The sequence below is a fragment of the Panthera onca genome, chromosome A1 (assembly GCF_046562875.1).
Source record: "Panthera onca isolate mPanOnc1 chromosome A1, mPanOnc1 haplotype 2, whole genome shotgun sequence".
NCBI classification, from domain to species: Eukaryota; Metazoa; Chordata; class Mammalia; order Carnivora; family Felidae; genus Panthera; species Panthera onca.
Genome location: NC_138339.1, coordinates 58,520,127 through 58,539,912, shown reverse-complemented (window position 1 = coordinate 58,539,912; position 19,786 = coordinate 58,520,127). Strand labels below are relative to the sequence as shown.

General features: G+C 42.8%; 1 protein-coding gene across 12 annotated transcripts in view; it reads right to left on the bottom strand.

Moving 5' to 3' along the window:
* TENM2 (teneurin transmembrane protein 2) overlaps window positions 1-19,786 on the bottom strand; it is a 1,291,685-nt gene that overhangs the window by 127,272 nt on the left and 1,144,627 nt on the right. For 8 of the 12 annotated variants that reach the window (XM_060634955.3, XM_060634958.3, XM_078446587.2 and 5 more), the window contains 2 exons: window positions 17,816-18,016; window positions 15,884-16,096 (listed from right to left, as the gene is read on the bottom strand). In XM_060634955.3, the coding sequence (XP_060490938.2) occupies window positions 15,884-16,096; window positions 17,816-18,016 (414 nt within the window). The remainder of the gene's footprint in view (window positions 1-15,883; window positions 16,097-17,815; window positions 18,017-19,786) is intronic. The other 4 variants (XM_078446588.2, XM_078446594.2, XM_078446603.2 and 1 more) reach the window with 2 other exon arrangements.

The window sequence follows — 19,786 nt, the reverse complement described above, 5'->3', positions numbered from 1 at the left end:
CCCAGAGAATCTCAAGCCAGCTAGCACTCCTTGAGCACCTGAGGTATTCCTGTTCCAAGGCAGGAGGTAATTTAGGTTCTTTCTGGATATGATGTTTTGCTGCTGAGTGCCAGGGTTGGCCAAACCAAAGGAATTGTCCCTGCCAGAGATCATCTTTCTTGGGAGGCACTGTCAGGGTTTTAATAGAAAGGGGCAAAGCCACAGCCTGGGAGGAAAAACAAATGAAAAGGAAACCCCCCAGCAATGTGCATTTCTAGCTTCTGAATCCATTCCCAGCTTGGCTTTAACTACTTTATGTATCCGTCTCATGCTGTTTTCAGGGCTTCTACCTCCTTCCCCTCAAAGTCTTGGCTTGCGGCTTTTTACCTCACTGTGATTGGTATCAGTAACATTTTAATGTCTCCTAGAAGGCATGATTTTATAACACTGCAATCATTTGCGTTTACTGCTCAGAAAATATTTTAAAGCTGCATTACTTAGCGTAAACCCATCTCACCGGTGATGGAAGCAGTAACTTAAATGTCAAGGTAGAGCTGTCCTAGTATGTGGAGATCAGTCAGATGCAACTTTAAAGTGACTTGTTGGTCTGGCCAGGTACGTAGCTAAACCTGGAACTTCTTTACCTTGGCTTCTCAAGCTTGAGCATGGCTGTGAGTGTAAACTTCAGTGGCTGAACTCCCTGCTGACCTGGCGGGGGAGGGGGGTCTGCTCATTTGTGCTTCCCTGAGTTTCACTGTTTGCCTTTAGGAGTCAGTTTAACACAAAGTCCAGTTCAGCCAGGTGGGCTTGAATTTGCTGGCAGACCTACCATGGGGATCACCTGTGCTGGCATTCTGTACACTGTACAACAGGCTTTATTGGATTTGGCAGCATTGAGAAGGCCGGGTGCTTCCGTATTTTGAACTTGTAGAGTATCACCCTGGGGCTATTATGACAGAGATGTCCCCAACAGGATGCCCCTTTAACTTCCAAGAATGAATGTATGTGTATGTGAAAAATACACACGATGGTTTGTTTGAGTGATTCTTTGAGAGGCACGATGAAGGAATATAAGGAGAAGCCTTGGCTTCCATTCTGAATAGTCAAATGAAAAGCACAAGGTGATTCCTCCCAAGGCAACAAAAAAAGCTATCTTTTTATATAGTCAGGTATAAAGAAATACGTACTTGAGTATATAAAGAGATGGCTTTTTAAATATACATACTTAAAAAAAAATTCAGTATCGATTTTGATCTATTGGGATGAGCCACAACAGACTGGCTGATTCTGGATGTTCAATCAGTTGCACTTCCGACTGGATTGAGGAGGGATTTCCAGGGGTTTCCCATGAGATCTTTAAAGTTCTCACTCCCAGAAAAGGCAGTGTCACTGGACTCTAGCGAAGAGTGTCCTGATTTGCACGATCAGATGCGAAGCTGACGGGTATGACAGCCTTTGTAGCTCCAGTGTCAATAAGTCTAGTTAGCTCTTCAGCACATGCATTTACAATGGCCAGGTGTTTCGCTGGGTTTGCATCTGCCTCTGAAGGATGTTTATGGCATGCTCGCATGCAGAGAATGTGAATGATTATAGTGGAACATCATGCTGGGAACTGTTCCCAGGAATCAGTAGCCTGATCTGAGACAATTTGGAAGGAAGAGCAAGGCAATCTAGAAAACGGAGGATACTTGTGCTCTGCTGTCCTGGAAAAAAGATCAACAGGTTTACACTGCTGTACTGGAGTCTTCTCTCTGGGTCATGCCTGAAAAGCCCAAGTAATTCCCCTGAGTAGAGCAGGACACAGAGCATATATGCCCATAAAGCAGAGGAGAAGGGGGAGGACAGGGGAATGGTGTAGCAGAGCCCTTGAACCCAGTCTAGAGGGGAAAATGACTGTGGCAGAGCTCCAATCACTCCTGGTCAATAGGAATTTCTTGGGTGTTCCACTCATGGCAACTCAAAGAAGATCTTTGTTTCTGGCCCTCCCTGCACTGCTCTGGTTTCTGTCCCCGTTTTCCATGGCCACTACTGCTAATTCACTGTGGCCAAAGAGAAGGCACAAGTGTCAGTTCTGTATGGGAAAACCTTCTCCTTCACAGTTGTAATTCTATCTGCTTAAGGAAGAGAAGGGAGACAGGGAGGGGCTCTGGACAGCATGAATTATTGGGCACTGTTACTAAAATACAGATATCCAGATTCCTGCAGATACCTATTTGGAGTTTCTAGGTTGTGAGCATTTGCCAGAGTAGCATTTCAGAGCATGGCATCACACCAATGACCAATGCAGAGACGTGTTGTAATGGGTGCAGATGAACCATGCTAGGCCTGCCGAGAAGTCGGATGGGCACACACACATGCATGCACACACAGACGTGTACACACTCACACGCACGACAGGAATTAGTCACTGGCTCAGTTTGCTCATATATATTGTTGAGATCTGGGGCTTAGCTGTCAACTGGAGCAGATGGAAGGAAGATAAGCCAAAAAGGGCAGCAGAGGAGGCAGTAATGGGAAACCTTGTCTGTGCTTCTTGAATGCTGTAATTTGCCAATAGTGTAGACCATGGATTTAAACCAATGAGTCAACCTAGCTGCCTGTGTAAAATACTTTCTAATGCTGCTCACTGTATGTTTTGGGGCAATAGCTTCCTGCTTGCCTCACGGGCTTATTGTGAGGTTGACTGAGGCAACACAAAGTCTTTTGAGCTCCTTGGAGAAAATTCACTTTGTAAGTGCAAAGTATCACCATTATACCCTGGCAGTGAGACTCCCACCAGCAAAAACCAGTTACCAGGAGAGCAGGGACATCAAAGAAAAGAAGCCAAAGCTTTCATTGCTTTGACATTGCTCATTCCAGGCAAATGATGTTCCCTAACTTGGTACTAATCTTGTACTGGAGCTTAGCGTCAGTGGCCACAGATGGGTGATCCATTTGGACCCCAGCCCTGTCTGAATGGCTTGTATAGCATTTCAACAAATTTTGAATTGCTTGCTAACATTTGAAAATGGGGAGAATATGCACAACAATCCTGATATCTGGCTTCTATTGAAAAATCAGAAAATTTGGTAAAACTAGGTTTGCATTTCTATATAGCAACATTCAGTGGGAGGTGGGTCATGTCTGGCCTCCACAGAAGGGGCATTCATTCTCCAGTTTATTACCGTTCCCTGATGTCTTACACTCTTTTCAGTGCATTCATATACTTTTTCTTTTCTTTCTTTTTTTTTTTTTTTTTTTTTTTTTACAGAAAGGCAGACTGCCACAAGCAGTGCCTCATTTGGATGTGTCTGGAGTCTTGGAAGCTTGACCACTCTACGTTCTCCTACAAATGGACCCTGAGAGCTTGTTTGGAGGTTCCTGTAGTGGGTATGGCTACTCTTATATTCTTGACCCAGGAATCATCCTTTTCTATGGGGGAAGGTCGTTCTCTCTGACCAAGCACACAACTTTGGGAGGGATGCACATGGAGCAGTGAGGAAGGAAGGGGACACCCGCCTAGCCAGCCAGATCAGCCGAATCAACCCTGGCAATCAACGGGGTGACAGATGTCTCAGCTGGGTCGCCCCCACATCTACGTACATTGTTCTTGCCTCATCCACATAGGGGTGTTTGAGTTTACAACTCTTTCTATGGGTTCTTCCCTCCCTTCCTTTCCCATAGGTGATGAAGATACTGAATTCATAGTGCCCTCATCATGCCAACTCCCCTAACAAAGGAAAGGCCTGTCCACCCACCTCCTGCTGGAGGAGAAGGAAAGAGAATTTGGTTTATCCCACTTCTTCCCTTGCTAGTAATTCCACCCTAAAACCTCAAGGTTTTCATACTTAGAGATGTCCAAGAAATAATCCAACTAAATTAGATTATAAGCATTGAAAGGTTTCCATAATAAATAAAAATATAGATATAGCTAAGAGAAGATGAGATTTAATTAATGAGTGTTATTTAACAGAACAAGTTGTGCCATATACAGAGGATTAAAAGATAAAAAAGGATAGGAGGGAAAATCAAATTTTAATGAGTTGCCATCTTCATTTGATTTAACTAAATTTCTTCCACTGTTGAAAATATTAACACTTATGAGGGAGTCATTTGTGTGTATCCACGCAGTTTGATACCTGGCTGCTTTCTTTTATGTAGTTACATTGTGCTACAAATGAATTTAAACTACCATTGGAAGTTTAAGGTTTCCATCCTTACACTGATCTCCTTGGGAAGCTGTTAGCAGGAAACAGCATTGAAAAAGAAACCAAAACCAACTGGCAGAAACACCAGAAAGGGTGCCCTGCGTTAGAAAACAGCAAATTCTCATGTGGGCAAAAAGACAGCTGAGATCTGAAGTTCCTTGGACTGTTACCAGCCTCTGTGCCAATCACTTCTTTCTTAGCCCTGTAGCCCAGGGCCTCACCCAGGGGAAGCTTATGTTGCACCCAGCACTCATTAGGTGCTCAATAGATGTTTCATGAATGAATGAATGAATGAATGAAGTCGTCATTGCTCAGCTGGAACCAGATGGAGGAGGTGTGGACCTCAGACATGGCATAGGATGATACACATGTGGCTTTCTTCTTTATGTTTTTAATAGTCATGTTCCTGCAACCGGAAGTCAGATCCTCACTGGGCTGTTTCTCTCTCTCTGCTTTGCTCTTGCTCCCTGTGTTCTCCTTCTTACAGTCATGGAATCCACATGTCCCAGTGAGATTCTCCTGTAGGAGTGGAACAGGAGGTGGGCCCAGACATCTGGGTTAACACAGGACATTTAGCACCCTGACCTCTCTTTTTGGAGTTCTGGGCCCTATGGGTGGCTGTGTGCCAGCCCTACTGCTTTTCATAAATGTCCACTCCGCAAAGAAATTCCGGTAAGGGCATGAACATGTAGTGTTGATGATTTTTAAACTAACATTTATGGAGCATCAAGCACTGTGTTAAATGCTTCATTGATGAGTGAAGTGCTCCCCAAAGTAGGACACAGGTATCACTATTCCCAGTTTCCAGATGGGAAAAATGGAGGTACTGAAGATAGAGAACTTGCCAAAGATCACACAACTTGCAGTGGATGGGGGCTGAATTGAGGTCTGTTTGATCTAAAGCTCATGCTTTAGTTGATTCTAAAGCTCATGCATTTAACTCCTTTGCTACATAATCCCTATCACCAGCCCCACCCTGCGAATACATTCTAACTACAATTGTAAAGCACTGACAGTGAGTGTTAATAGTTAGCAAGGAGGGAAGATGTTACATTCTACAAACATAACTTGCGGGAGATATTGGGAGTTTGGAGTGGGTGTTGATGTGTATTATGTTTCAAGCTGTTTAATTCTGGGTAAACTAGTTTCTGTCTAGGCTAGGCTTCTGGATGATATGATAACATTTCCTGCATCAGACCCCCAGAGAACAGGTCTGTAAGTGAATGCATACAGATCTTTCTTGGTCCCATTAAATGGAAATAAAAAGTTAAATTAGTTCATATTCAGAGTCTGGTGAGAAGCCGATAGCAACATGCTTAAGGGACCCAACTCAACTTGCCTGCATTCCCTGGATTAATAGGAAAAAGCTCATTTCTCTTACCACCTCTAATATCTTCTTCAGTCTCTCTCCCTATTCATGGGAATTGCTATCGTCAGTGACATTTGGGCTTCCAGGGCTCACATACACCTAATGTAGAGAAACAATCTCACTGTCTATTGCCAGGATGCTCTCTGCAAAGCAGAAGCCACTGCCTTGAGTTTCGTGTCATTAGAGAGAGCACATTTCAGTGCAGTAGCCTGACCGGTGATTGACAGCTTGCTAACTTGTTGGAATGAAATCGGGTACAAACGTTTCCTCTGTGCTTCTGAGGTGGTTATTTTATAATCTCTGGGAGCCCCCACCCCCTGGCATTGTTTCTAGACAACTAGACAGGGCTGTCTGGCAATCCCTCTTGAAGTTCAAGCATAATTTTAAAAATAAAGAAATGCAATTCACACTTATCAGAGCCTATCTCTCTGCTTACAGCTCTAGACAGATGACCCTTCTGAGCCAAGTTCTAACCAACTTCACTGCTAATTTGACCAGGTGCTGCTGCAGCTAAATTTGGAAACTGTGGGCCAGGATTCTCAGCAATTTAAATCCCTATGGACAGCAATTTTGTGGGACTTTTTGTCTCTAGAACATTGGTTAACCCCTCCTTTCTCTGGGGTCTGGTGGGATGTGGTTTTTGTAATGTATAGTTTGTGCTTGTGTGGTGTTGGGGGTCACACACAATTAGAGTGAGCTGCCCTAAAGAGCCATGCCAGAAACTGCTGGAAACCTGAAGTCTAAGGGACATGGAAGCAGTTGTGTCTCCATTCCTTTTGCAAAATAATTCATATGAGAATGGGAGATCACAGGGCTCTTTGACTTGTAGTTGAGCTGGCTGAAAATGGAAGCAACCCTGAACCTAAATGAGAAGGAACAAGGAGGTTTTCTCAATGGGCTGGTTGTGTAGACGACAGGGGTCCTAACTGATCTGAATTGGAATTTAGAGGCTGGGTGTGTTTGAAGAACATGTGAGCCTCCCCCAAGACCCCCAGTTCTATGGAGGGTGTCTGAGGTGAGGGAAGGTGAGGAAGCAAAAAGGATCCTGTGTTGCCTATTCTATAGCCCAGCCGTGGGACAAAACCATGATGGGTGAAAGATGTGCTACAGGCAAAAAATGAACAGCTGTTTTCTCAAAGGTTTTTGGAACCAGCTGATAAAGATCCCCAGTGTGGAGGAGTGTGGTGTTCTTTCCTTCACTGTGTAAATACAGTGGGGCTTTAGTCGAGTGGGGACAAAGGGTATTGGATGGTAAATCCCTGGCAGTAGGGGAAATACCGTGGGGCTCCACTGAAGTGAGTTCTATAAGCAGCAGATCACCACGAGGGGACCAAGCCTGAAGAATCCAAATGGGCTGAACATGAGCATGTGGGACACCCTTGAAAACTTCTAGGAATGTTTGGGATGAGAGTGGGGAGTGAGCTTTGCAGTTGGGATGAGCCATGAAATTGGAGAGATGATGTGAATGATTCCTTACTTGTGAGACAGATTTACAGGGCTCGGAGTGATTTGGGTTCTGTCAGTCTTAGAATAGAACCCGTGACAGGATAGAGTGTGTCCCTGTTCTATTTTAGGAGTGTCTTGTGTGACCTACCCATCTCGTTTTGACTGCCATCCCACCTCACTTGGAAAATTATAAAAACCTCTGCTAAATTAATCTCCTTACTTGACCCTTGTTGGCCAGGAGTCATCAAACACATCTTCACTGATCTGGGAACAGAAAGCAAGTTATACCACCACGGACCATAAAATGAGGTCGCTTGTGGAGAATACCATTGTGCAAGTTACAGGAAAAGACTGAGAAGGCTACTTACAGATCTTAATAATAATAATAAATGCAAAAAACAAAAAACCAAAAAAACACTGTCTGGGAGCTTTTAATTACTTTGCAGATGTTTTCTCCTATCAGTGAGGGCAAAACAGGCCTCCCCCTTATTGATTACAATGAAAATATGCTTTTAAAAACAAACGCTTTATTTAAAACTAGGGATATTTTTTTAATTAGAGGAAAGATTAACTAAATGCATTTTCTCTTGTAATTTAATCCATTCTAATTATCCTGAGAATGTTTATGATGAAATACTTAGCTTTCTCCTAGTTGCTATTTCATGTGGTTTCTTTCTTTATTAACCATGAAGGAAAAAGCTCAGAGGCCGTCAATGGCATGGTGGCCTTCTGTGAGTCTACTTATAATTATGCATTCAAATGCATGATGAAAAGGATGAAGAGGAAATCAATAAACCCTGACTGTGGAGGTTTTTTGAAATGCTGGTACCCTGTTTTCCAAAGGCAATAAAGACAAGACTTTTGAAAAGAGCTCGTGAAATAGAGTGCTATGAAAGAAGTGTTTGGTATAAGATTGAACCCTATTAGGCAGGCAACTTGGGAGGAAATGCAAAATCTGTTTCTTACATAAACATCTGGGACACTATGTATGGCTCCTGATAACCCAGGAGATGAGCAAGGAATTACAAAGAATCCCCAGATGTTACTCATGGGTGTTGCTCCAAGGAGTCATACAATTGTACCACTGGAGGAATGAGGGTAATCGTGCAGCTCACTGGGCTGAGTAGGGACAATCAGTGCAATTATTGAGTCTCCAAAAGGCATTTGTAACTCAGCTGAGTTCATAGTTGAGTCTCCCTGAGTTATTCTTTGAATTCAGAGTCATGAGGAATGGGAAAGGAGTCCAAAAAGGAGAGACCAGGACAAGGTAATCTAAGAGACACTGATCTGGCAGCATCTTCAACGTGAGAAATGCCAGGTTCCTTCTTAAAGGAAGACAGTGTCCTTCCAAACTCCTGTAGAGTATGTCTGTGGTCCCTAGTTTGAGGAATGCTGGCTTAAAAGAATTGAAGTTTTATTCTATTCAATAATAATTCCAATCTAATACTTCAAAGGAAAACACTTTTCTTTTGAACTGTACTTATTATAAAAATGAAACCCAGAATTAAAAGGAAATTCTCATAGACCTCTTGGCTTCTCTGGAATGTGTCCAAAAAAATCTAGATGGAGAAATTTTGGTTGAAAGAAGCAAACCCCAATTTCATAATAAGCCTCCATTAACATGAGGATATTCAGACGTTTGATTCCATGTGTAAGTGGGCTGTTTGGTAAAATAAGCAGGTTCAATTTCCAGGTAAGAGAGCTAGTTTATATTTCCCTGTAAGAACCCGATGCCAGTGAGTTATAGAACAAAACTTGGCTTGGGAAATTGGTAATGGGTAGGTGTTATTTTTGAAATGCTACTAACTGCTTGATGGGTTGGAGGCAGTATATAGGAAAGGCAGGTTGAAGGTAGCAGAAATGTCTTAATGACAAATTTATTTTGATAGTCTTCCCTTGCTTTTATCTGACATTTGTAATAGATAATGATGATGGTGATGGGCCTGGGGGATGATGATGATGACGACGACGACGATGACAACAACAACAACAACAACAACATTAGCTTACATTTGCTTGGCTCTTGCTTTATGGTAGGAACTGTGCTAGTACTGTGCATATAACTCAGTGAGGTAGGTCGTCTTTTCAGTATTCCCATTTACAGACAAAGAAACTGAGGCACACAAAGGTGAGGACACCTGCCACGATTTGATCTCAGATAGACTGACATGCAAGCCTGTATGTTAAGCAGTTCATCATGCTTGTCTTGCCCCGAATCCAAGTGAAATGGACATAGATAGATAAACCTGTACTCAACACCATATTTTTAAAATAAAAAAACACAAATATAAAGGAATAAAGTGGACTCTGATTATTCAGACTATGTAAGTTTTTCAATGGAGAAAAAATCTCATAGTTAACCATATGTAAATTGGACCTGAGATACTAGGGATGAGACGAGCAGATAGACAAACAAAAAAGTACCATCGACTATCCTCAACTATTCAAAAAAGCATCATCAGCAGAGCCAACATTACACTGAATCTTGTCCTCTCATGTAAAGTGTATATTATTGGATCCTACATGGAAACCCTCTCTGTGCCTTGCAGAAGAGAGAAAGGTTTTAATGTGCTAGAGTGGTCCATTCGTATAATTTTGCATCAGAGTAATAAAATTCAGGAGATGGACCAGTCCTTAGAGATCATCTCATCCAAGTGTGTTCTAAATTCAGTCAATCACATACTGCTTTCGTGATATTTGCAATATCTGCACTGTTATTTACTTAATATTTTTCTTTAAATTTACTCAGGCCTGATATTGGTACCCAATTTTGCCACATCCCTTAGCAATAATACCAGTATATTCATGAGTTTGATGAGGTAGTTATAGTTTTTCCAAATATGTATTTTTAAACACTCTATGTAACTATTCAACAAAATATATTTGCACACCAATGAAAAGCATTTCATGTCTTTGGACTACACTCTGTAAAGTGATTATATGGTTCAACTCCCTCATTTGCAGCAGGAAGAAGCTGAGGCTGGGAAGATGGGTGACTACTTCAAAAGCACCCAGAATGTTTGTGGCAGAGCCAAGCCTAGAACGCAGATCTCCCCCTTCCTCCATCAACCTATTCTTCATGACAGCACCACAAATAAGACAGAGTGACGAGCAAATGTCCATCACAAATATCTAAAGGGAGCTCAGATCTCTAGGGCCCTCTTTGTGTTCCTTTCCTTTTAATGTAAAGTCTTGAGGGGATAATGTGGGATCTGAGAATCAAAGACTTGGAACGAACTGGTTCTTAATAGATTGAACAGTTGATTCTTTGTAAAAGCTCAAGTGACAGAGCACTCACTACATAACATGATGGCAGAGCATCTCCCCCTGCTGCTTTTCTTTTCAACAGCTCTTATTCTTACATGTTTTCCTTTGAGTGTAGAATCTTCCTCATGCTAATTTTCACCTGTGGGTTTCTGTCCTAAGAGTCCCAAACTGTAATAGTCCATATTAAGGTATTTACTTGTTGAGTCAGGCTCTGGCACAGTGGGCCACAGGCTGGTACATCAACAGGACCATCTAAACTATTAAGGGTATGGCACATCAATGCTCCAAGTCACTGTCTCTCCACAGAACTAAAACATCAAGGCTCCTTCCACCCCTTTCTTTGTTGATGGGAGCTCCTTTCATGGGCACATATTACTAAATCACATAGGAAACAATACAAAAGACCATTTCCACTTGCATAGCCCCACATGATCCTAGGAATCGAGTCATCATGATTCTGAAATGCAATTGGAGATCAGGACCACACAGACAAAAGAACCAAAATAACCATTCTGTGAATGGTTGAGCCATTAAGTTAGGGTGAGCCTTATTTTCCAACTAATGTTTAAAGCCTTTCATCAATATCCAGGCCAAGAAAGGCTCATCACACTTTCTTGTGATGAGAATCTTATTACTTGTAAGACATTTTTCTCTTTTCATTTTATTTTATTTTTTGAGTGCATTGAAAAAGTGTTCCTGTAACTTCTACCTTCAAGTCCTTGTTCTGAGTTTGGGTAAGGAAACCTGGGTAGACTGCCTGATCCAGACTCAAAGAGAACTTCTGGTCATGTGGTGGTTCTTGATCCTCAATGAGGAGGCTCACATTTTGGGCACATTGTGGGGGGAAAAATCAGAAGTAGAACATCTTTTGTACCCCACAAAAAGCTTGTCCATAATATTTAACAGTGAAAGACCATCCCTTCAGGTTTTCACTTCACAGAAGAATGGAGCTCCTAGCATAGGTTCTAATAAGAGCCCCCGGAGGAATAGGTTAATTAACCAATCAGAGAATTAGCTGCTCCCACAGACCTGGTGGTAAGGATGGCTCCACAGTGGCTAATTTCATCTCAACTTGATCTCATTGTGGAGTCATGAAAGCTTGAATGTTCAAGGATAATAGTTACAAGAAAAATGTTTTCATGACCGAGAATGAAACTGGAACAAGATGCAGAAGCAGCTGTATTCAGTCTGAAGTTGGTTAATTTTGATAGTCACTTCCTTCCCATCTTGTTCCCTGTAGCTCTCAAGCTCTCTCCCTCTTGGACTGTGACCCTGTCTACTTCTGATGACAATCACTTAATCAGCACATCAGATTGTCGCACGGCTGGTTTTACCTTGGGTAAAGATTCATTTTCCTTATTAACATCACAAGAACCTATTTCCTTCCCCAACCAATTAAAGATGAAAAATAGAAGGGCCCAGTGCAATAGTGAGAAAAGAAAACTGTTCTGACTTGTGGCACACAGCAGGTCACCCAGCCCCATATGGGCCTGGGAATCGAGTCCTCATGATTCTGAAATGCAGGTGGAGGTCAGGACCACACAAACAAAATAAATAGTTGTAACAACCACTACAGGCATTGCTCACTACCCAGACATCAAACAGCTCACCTAGGGTGGGTGCCTGGTGGTGGTGGATTTATTCTGTGGGTGTGTTAGTTTGTATTACTCAGAGCGGATGTCTGGACAGCCCACAGTCAGCAGATGATAACAACAATCCTCAATTAGCATTTAGTTTCTCGGCTTCCATTCTGCGGCAAAATGTTATTTCTCCCTGTACTTCGCTCAATGATTCTGTATGCAAAACACACTAACAATTACCTCATTTCTTTATAACAGACACTTGTTTGAGTTTACTATAGTTCACAGTGATTTTTGACCTATTCTGTAGTCCCTTTATGCCTTGCTGGCATGGTCTTTGGATGGTCTTCTGGGGTTCAATCCCTAGTTCAGTAAGGCATGGCAGGTGATAGAAACAACAACCCATTTTAGGATTATGTTTAAAGAATAAAACTAATCTAACCACACAGTGCACTTTCTGATTTATTCATAAGAGTAAACTGCAGCTTATCCAAATAATACTAATATATTCCAAAGATAAACATGAATTGTGGTTCATTTGGATTCAAAGCATATTTCTTATCTATGCAATTCTGTAGGTTTTAGCCATACCTTATATTTAACTTGTTAGAAAAATGTAATATAAGAATGATTGCTTGGTAGAATCCAGTCTACCAGTATGTTCACTTTAACAGTATTGAAATGTTATACCTTACGTTTAAATCTTTAGTAATATGTACTAAATTTCCAAATATAAAAAATAATAATTCAGTTGGAAATTCCAGAAATTCACTTGACCAAACATGGATAGATCCTACTTGATTTTCAGAAGTCCATGTTTTTATCCTCACTTCCCCCTTCCACCCCCACCTATATTCTTGCTTTCTCCAGCAAAATAAATGTGATCCACAAATAATGATGCAAGTTGTTCAGGTGACTGTTGGCAATGATTCTAAGAACACCACCTCACCACAACCTTTTGAAAATAGGCTGCAGACAACCCTTGTGCCCCAACACTAATCACCTAGGCTCTGCCTTACCTCAAATTTCCTAATGCGTTGTTTGCAGACTAGGTGCCATTTCATTCTTATTTATTTTCTCTTTTCAAAATACAGCATTTGAGGCTTTGCTTGAAAAGGACCAAAAAGCCTCTCTTTCTTTTCTTTTCTATCCCTGAGGAGGAGGACTAATTCTGTGCTTGTAAATTGTCACATTTACTTAAAATGAATTGACAGGAGTGTCTGCTCAAAATAAAAGTCTAAACCTTCACATAGAAGCTTGGAGGCCAGAGGTTGAAAAGGAAAACAAACAAACAAACAAACAAACAAAACAACAACAACAACAAACCAATTATGTGCATCCAAACACCTCTACATTCTGAATAGCAAATCTCAACAACCAAGGTATGTTTGGCTTTTCTAGAACAAGTCCCAGTGAACACAACCATGAGGATACAGCACCTATCTAGAAATGAAACTAGGGAGCCCTAGTTCCTCACAAGAAAAGACTTTGGTGACAAATACTTTGTAAACTTACATAGAGTGAACCCAAAAGTCACGAGAGATCACAGTTCTGGACAAGACACTTCCCTGAACCCAAACTCCTTTCATTTACTTCCTTTACCTGACACATGAATTTGCCTGTTTTCTATGTCTCCCAAGAGCTCATGTATGTTTAGCACACACACATGTAAAACTTGAACCAGCCACTTCAAGTAGCAGAGACATCTTCTCCCAATCCATCTCACCCATAAGACTGCTAGAATGAAACATCTCCTGTGTTCTCTTGCTGGCTATATCCCCATAATTTCCTACTGAGACTAGAGGTGCCATCATCCCATTTCAGCTTCAAGGCTCCAGACACATTTCAATTCAACCATTATTGTCTCCCTACTTCCACACTGGACCTTCTCCCTTTGTCTGACAACCTTCAAATCACAGCTGGAGGCCTTTTCCTAAAGTGAATGTTGGCCAGCCTCTCTCTTCTCCTCTCGATCCATCAAGCCCTGGACAACTCTCCAATTCAGGGGTCGGCCAATTGTTCCTATACAGGGCCAGGTAACACATGGCTCTGTGGACCATGCAGTCTCTGTGGCAATCACTCAACACTAAGATGCAATGTGCAAGCTGACAGTCTATCAATGAATGGGTGTGGCTGTCCTCAAAAAAAAAAAACCCACTTTGTTTAATGGACACTGAAATTTGAGTTTAATAGTTATGTGTCAGAAAATATCTCTTATTTTTTTCAACACTTAATCAACATGAAGACTATTTTTAGCTTGGAAGCCATATAAAAAAAAAAAGGCAGCAGGTCAGATATGGCACCTTTGACTGTAATTTTCCAAACTCTACTCCAATCCATCTGGGATGTGCTATTGTGAGCTATTCCCAGAGTGAGGATGAGTTGTAGGTAGGGGAGAGCTAGCAGGCATCATGGTGGGGCAGCAAACCCTCAGCAGACGTGGAAAGGGAGAGCAAAGGGGAGGTGAGGCTGGATGGTGTGAACTGAAAGAAAGTAGGATTTTCTACCTAAAGGTTATTGGTTGGCAAGAGCTTTTTTTTTTTTTTTTTGAGGGGAGCAGCCTAGGAAAATGGAGGTATGGGGGGTGGGGGAAGTCTTTAAATCACATGGGGCATGCAAAAGTACATCAGGAGGAACACCCCTGAAGAGAGGAAGCTATTGGTAAGAATTGCAAACTGTCTTGGTAGTGGGCTGTGCACATCCTCCCTTGAGAGTTTTCTGAATTATCCCCCAGACTCTGCAGGGAACAGAAGATGAAAGCAGCTGCAGGGGAGCAGTATCTGGAGCATCACTGAGAGATTGCAGAAACAATTCACTGCCAACAGACTGTCCCGACAGGGTCCCAGTGCTATAGTCATGGCCTGGATTGGCACGCTGCCCCTCAGATGCCCAATTACATGGAAATGGGGTAAATATAATGCAGAATTCACTTTTTCTCTGCTTAACCACTCAAATGAACAGCATGGGAAATTGAGTCTGACCTCATGAGTCAGCCCTGGACAAGTTCTTAACCCTGTCTTTCCCTCCAGGTACCCAATCTGTTGACTGGGGTCCTGGGGCTAGGACAGAGGGGAGGCCCCCAAACTTGATGGCTAGATTCAAAGATAACTCCAAGAAGGCAAGTCAGTAGTTTGCTTGGAAACTTCTCCGAGAATTTCCTTGCAAGTGAGTGTATTAGCCAACTTGAGCATGAACTCAACCCAACAAAAGCAAATCCTAGAGGTAAAATGACACTCAATTTGACAACTTCATAACTCCGACTGTCTGAGGGATATGGAAAACCAAAGAGCGTTGGCTCCCATCTTCTCAAAGGGATAACTGGATACATTCAATCCAGTATTGTCCTACCCTAAACCACAATATTGACCAAAAGCAATCAAAATCAAAACTGAAAAAACCTGGGAACGATTACTTCTCAAAAAAGAAAACAATCTTAAAAAAATTTTCATCAAAAAACTTGTAGAGAGAGGTGGCTGAGTGAGAATGACATGGGACTAGAGGAGGAGACGTTGATCAGTGGTGGTGGTGATGGGGAGGGTCAAGAGCCCAAGGATGACACTTTGCCTTGGGATAGCAAGAGGGTGCTCAAACCTATTCCAGTGGTACCTGGCTACCCAGGAAACCTGGGAGTCCTGCCTGTATCTAACCTTGTCTAAAACAACTGTGCTCAGGTGTTGCTGGCAAGCAGGGATCCAGTGATCCATCCAGCTGGGAGGGTATTCAACAAGGAGGGATTTGCAGACCACGGTCATGTAGGGTGCTTGAAACCTCCAGGTCCTGACAATTTCCCATGCATGTGCATTTCTCCCTCCCTGAATCAGTAATTTGAATGGATTTGCATCTCTAGTTTTGTTCTTTTCCTCCCAATATGGAATTCTGGAAAAAAGGGAAACACTTTTCTAGTTGGGGACTTGTTTTTCCCTTCTCTATCCCCTTGAAGATTTGGAGAGGCAGCAGGAATGTTGTAGAGCACTCATATCCCTGAAGGAACAGCCAGTTGCAATGCACGACCATCACTATAGATCTACGATTTATGAAAATAAAGCAATATGTGCCTGTTTCGGTGCCTGCCGTTTGCCTACCAATGGTGCAGTGTTCACCATTCCAGCCCTCTCGGCATTCACATTTGCCATCTTTACAGGTCCCGTGCTCAATGCAGCGGGGGTGGCACACGCGCTGGTCACAAGCTGCGCCTGTCCAGCCCTCTTCACAGCGGCAGGCTCCCCCGATGCAGACGCCGTGAGTGCCACAGTCTACTGAGCACACTTCTGGAAGAAAAACAATGATTACAGCTCAACACCACAGCTGGCAAAACCCTCCACTGGAGGCCAGACCACACACATGGCCTGGGTCCCTGGAGCAGGCCCCAAGGCCCAGCAGGTGCGTCACCTTGGGAGGCCTCTCCACTGGCTGGGTATTAATTTATTCTTATGTAGTTTCTAGAGCAGTGGTTCTCACAGTGGGGTCCCTGGACCTGCAGCACCACCATCACCTGGGAATTTGTTAGAAATGCAAATTCTTGTGCCTTGTTTGGACCTCCTGAATTGGAAACTCTGGGCATGGGGCTCAGAAATTTGTTTTCACAAATCCTCCAGGTGGTTTTGATGTGCACTAGAGTGTGAGAATGAACCACTGTTCTAGAGCTTGAGGCCATCCCAGGAGGAGGTCACACAGTGGCAATCCAGTTTGGCAAAGCTACCCAGGAGGTGCCATCTGAAAAGATATATGTGCATCCTGACTCCCTAGCCAGCTGGGACTTTTTTTTTTTTTTCCCTGTTGAGAGCCTGAGCTGACCACCGGCCAGCTGGGAACCCCACAGCTCCATTCCCCTAATGATTGCACACTCACCCATCACCCAGATCGGCACCTTGTGGCAATGATGACCTCTATGATTGTGCTGCATTTACACAGCCTCTTTCTCAAAGGAGCTCAAAGTCTTTTGTGCTTGGGGAGGAGACAGACAGACAGATAAACACTCGCTGGCGTTCCAGACCTCTCACTCGAGGACAAGCACGTGCCAGACATTCATCCTTACGACAGACTGTTAAGGGAGGCATGGCTCATTGTGCCAGGGGAGGGAAAACCCAATCAGGAGGGGAAGTGACTCACTCAAAGTCACACAGCATGTAGGCAACACGGTTGGGTCTCAGATTGAGGGCTTCCCCTTCCCCATCCTCTGCAGAGCGTGGCCTGGACCACCAGCATCAGTGTGGAATCCAGAGGTGAGTGGGCTTAGAAGACGTCTCAAAATAGCCCATTTTAACGGACTCTTTTTTTCTTTTGGAATGAAATATTCATTTCTTTCCCATTGTAGGCAAAGCTTCACATATATTCCCTTCCTGATTGCCATGGCAATCTGACAGCTGTCTCACTACCCAGAGGAAGGGGGCGGAATGATGATCGCTTGCTTGGATAGGCACTTGTCACTGTGAATGGAACCATTCTCAGGTAGGTTGGGACTGGCTTGAACTGTTGAACCGTTCCCTTTTAGGGTCACTCGGGAGGGAAGACACATACTCTTAATTTTAGGAAAATAAAGTGTATAGTGCAACTTCATTATTTTCCTGTCACTGGAGTATTGCAGAGCTTTATAACATGTTCACACAGCACCCCAAGGGAGCCTCTTTTCTGTTTTATAGGACGTTCCATTCAGTTTATCTGGGACTGAATTGTTCTGTTTTGTTTTCTGGTACCTTTAGGGAGTGTGCATAAGAAAACCTATAATGAAAATGGAAGCATTCCTCCCGGGCCCCTCATCCATTTGTAGTGATGGAACAAACGAGGCACAAGAACCTGCGGTATTTTTGTGTGTGTGTGTTTCTCAGGATCACAGACTTCATGACTGAGAAGAGAGTATGATAGGCCCTATGCAATTAACCTAAGTCCCTTTATCCCAGTGAGAAGAGTAGATTCCCATCCATTTGGGCTCATGGAAGACCATAGGGCATGAGTATTGGGAAAAGCGAGGAGGAAACTTCTTGGCTTACCAACAGAGCAGTCGGGACCCATCCAGTTGGGATCACAGCTGCAGAGACCTGTGTCGGGGACGTAAGTGCCATGCCCACTGCACTGGTCTGGGCACTGGACTCTTGCCAGCTCACAGTTTAGACCACCCCAGCCAGGGCTGCAAAGGCATTCTCCATTTACACAGACCCCATGGCTGGAACAGGTGGGGTCCAAGCAATCAACTGAAAAAAAAACAAAGAGGACAAGTATTGATCACTTATGGGGGTGGGCCATGAGACACCACCTTGCCGCTGAAGAAGCCAGTGATTCACTAATTCTTATCCTCTTGGGAGCAAATGGAGCAGCCCAGGTAATACTTACGTGGTCTCTTGAAGAACAACCCATAAAGAATTCAAGGATTTTTATGTGCCCAAACACCGAATCTCCAACTTGAAGAGAATGTAAGAGAGAGAGGGGATTTCTCAAGCAGAGCTTTAGGGGGAACCAGATATAGAGGTGTGTCATTCAATGTTGAGAACCTTGTACTTCTAAACATTAGTACTTTAATTATATCATATCAGAGCTTCTGAGCCTGGAACATGAATACTGGTGATATCTCTACATGTATCCCCAAACCCAATTATCCCTCACTATCAGAGAGAAAAAGAAGGCTCATTCTAACTTCACTAATATTTGACTTCAGAAGGTAACAAAGGATTAAAAAGAAAACCAATGAAACTTATAAATGAGTCACTTTCCTAATTAAATTTCACTTAGGCTAAGTTTAAAAGTAGTTTCCATTCGTTGTCACACATCTACAACAGGAGTCAGTGAAAAAAGCAGGATAGAAGGGGTGAAGCTAGGTATGGAAATGATCCCAAAGAGGTAATCTTCCTAAATATAATCATGAGTGGACTGAATGGGGGAGTCTCTAGCTGTGGCACTGACATTCCCTCAGACTGTCAGTCAGAAGAGTTAATGGTCAGGTTTTGGTCACTGTCATTCTTGCTAGTTTTATGGTCTGTTTGGCCATCTAAGTACTCAGGGTGGGTATGCATCCAGTAGGTAACTTGAAGATTCCTACTCTAGATTCAACTCAAAGTGAGCTGCCAAATCCAGTTCTCAACAACAGGACTTTTGCATGGGAATTTGACTCCAAACCTTGGATGTTCATCCATCCCCAGAGTTGGATAAATAGGGCTTTTTAGAGGAAGATCAACTTCCTTAGGTATTTCTAACAAATGATACAATGGCATTTGAAGATGAGAGAAATGTACACCATGGGGTTTGGATGGCAAATAGTGGTTTTGCAGAGAGCTCAGATGTTGTCTTGTGAATCAGAGAAATAGGAAAGTCTCATCACCTTATTTAGCTAAGACATACATTTTCTTCATTTTAACAGCTCGGAAATCAGCCCTCTCGGCCTAGGTTAAAGCATTTTCTTCTGCCGTCAACTGGGGGCACAGCCAGCTTGAGACCACTTTAAATTCTTTTCTTGAGGTTTTTTGGACCACTCTGCTGCTGTAATTTAGTCCCTCATGTGCATGTGTGCCATCGTGTAGTTCAAATTCTCAGAGATTTTGATTTCTCTCTTTGCCTGATGCCAAGATTGAAACATACAAGATTTTGGGCCTCTTAAATAGTTCACCATGACACTGAAATGGCAACCCTTTGGGGTCCCAGCTTTTTGTACCATAGTATCAACTTTTTTTCTTCTTATGGCATACAAAATAATGGTATGTTTTAAAATTGATGATACATTGGCTCTAAATATGACATTATTTAGATTACCCATGCCACAAATGATTTCATTCTGGGGTATGTCAGAAATCAGGAACTTGAGTTTATTAGAAATCACAGTATTCCATGAAGTTTCCAAAGAGCAGTGCTCCCTTGAGGCAACAATATGAATTTTCAGTGTAAAGACATGTTTCTGATCTGATCCATTTGAATCTTCTCAGGAAGATATTATTTATGAAAACCAGCTCAAAACTATTTGAGCCATGGGGAAA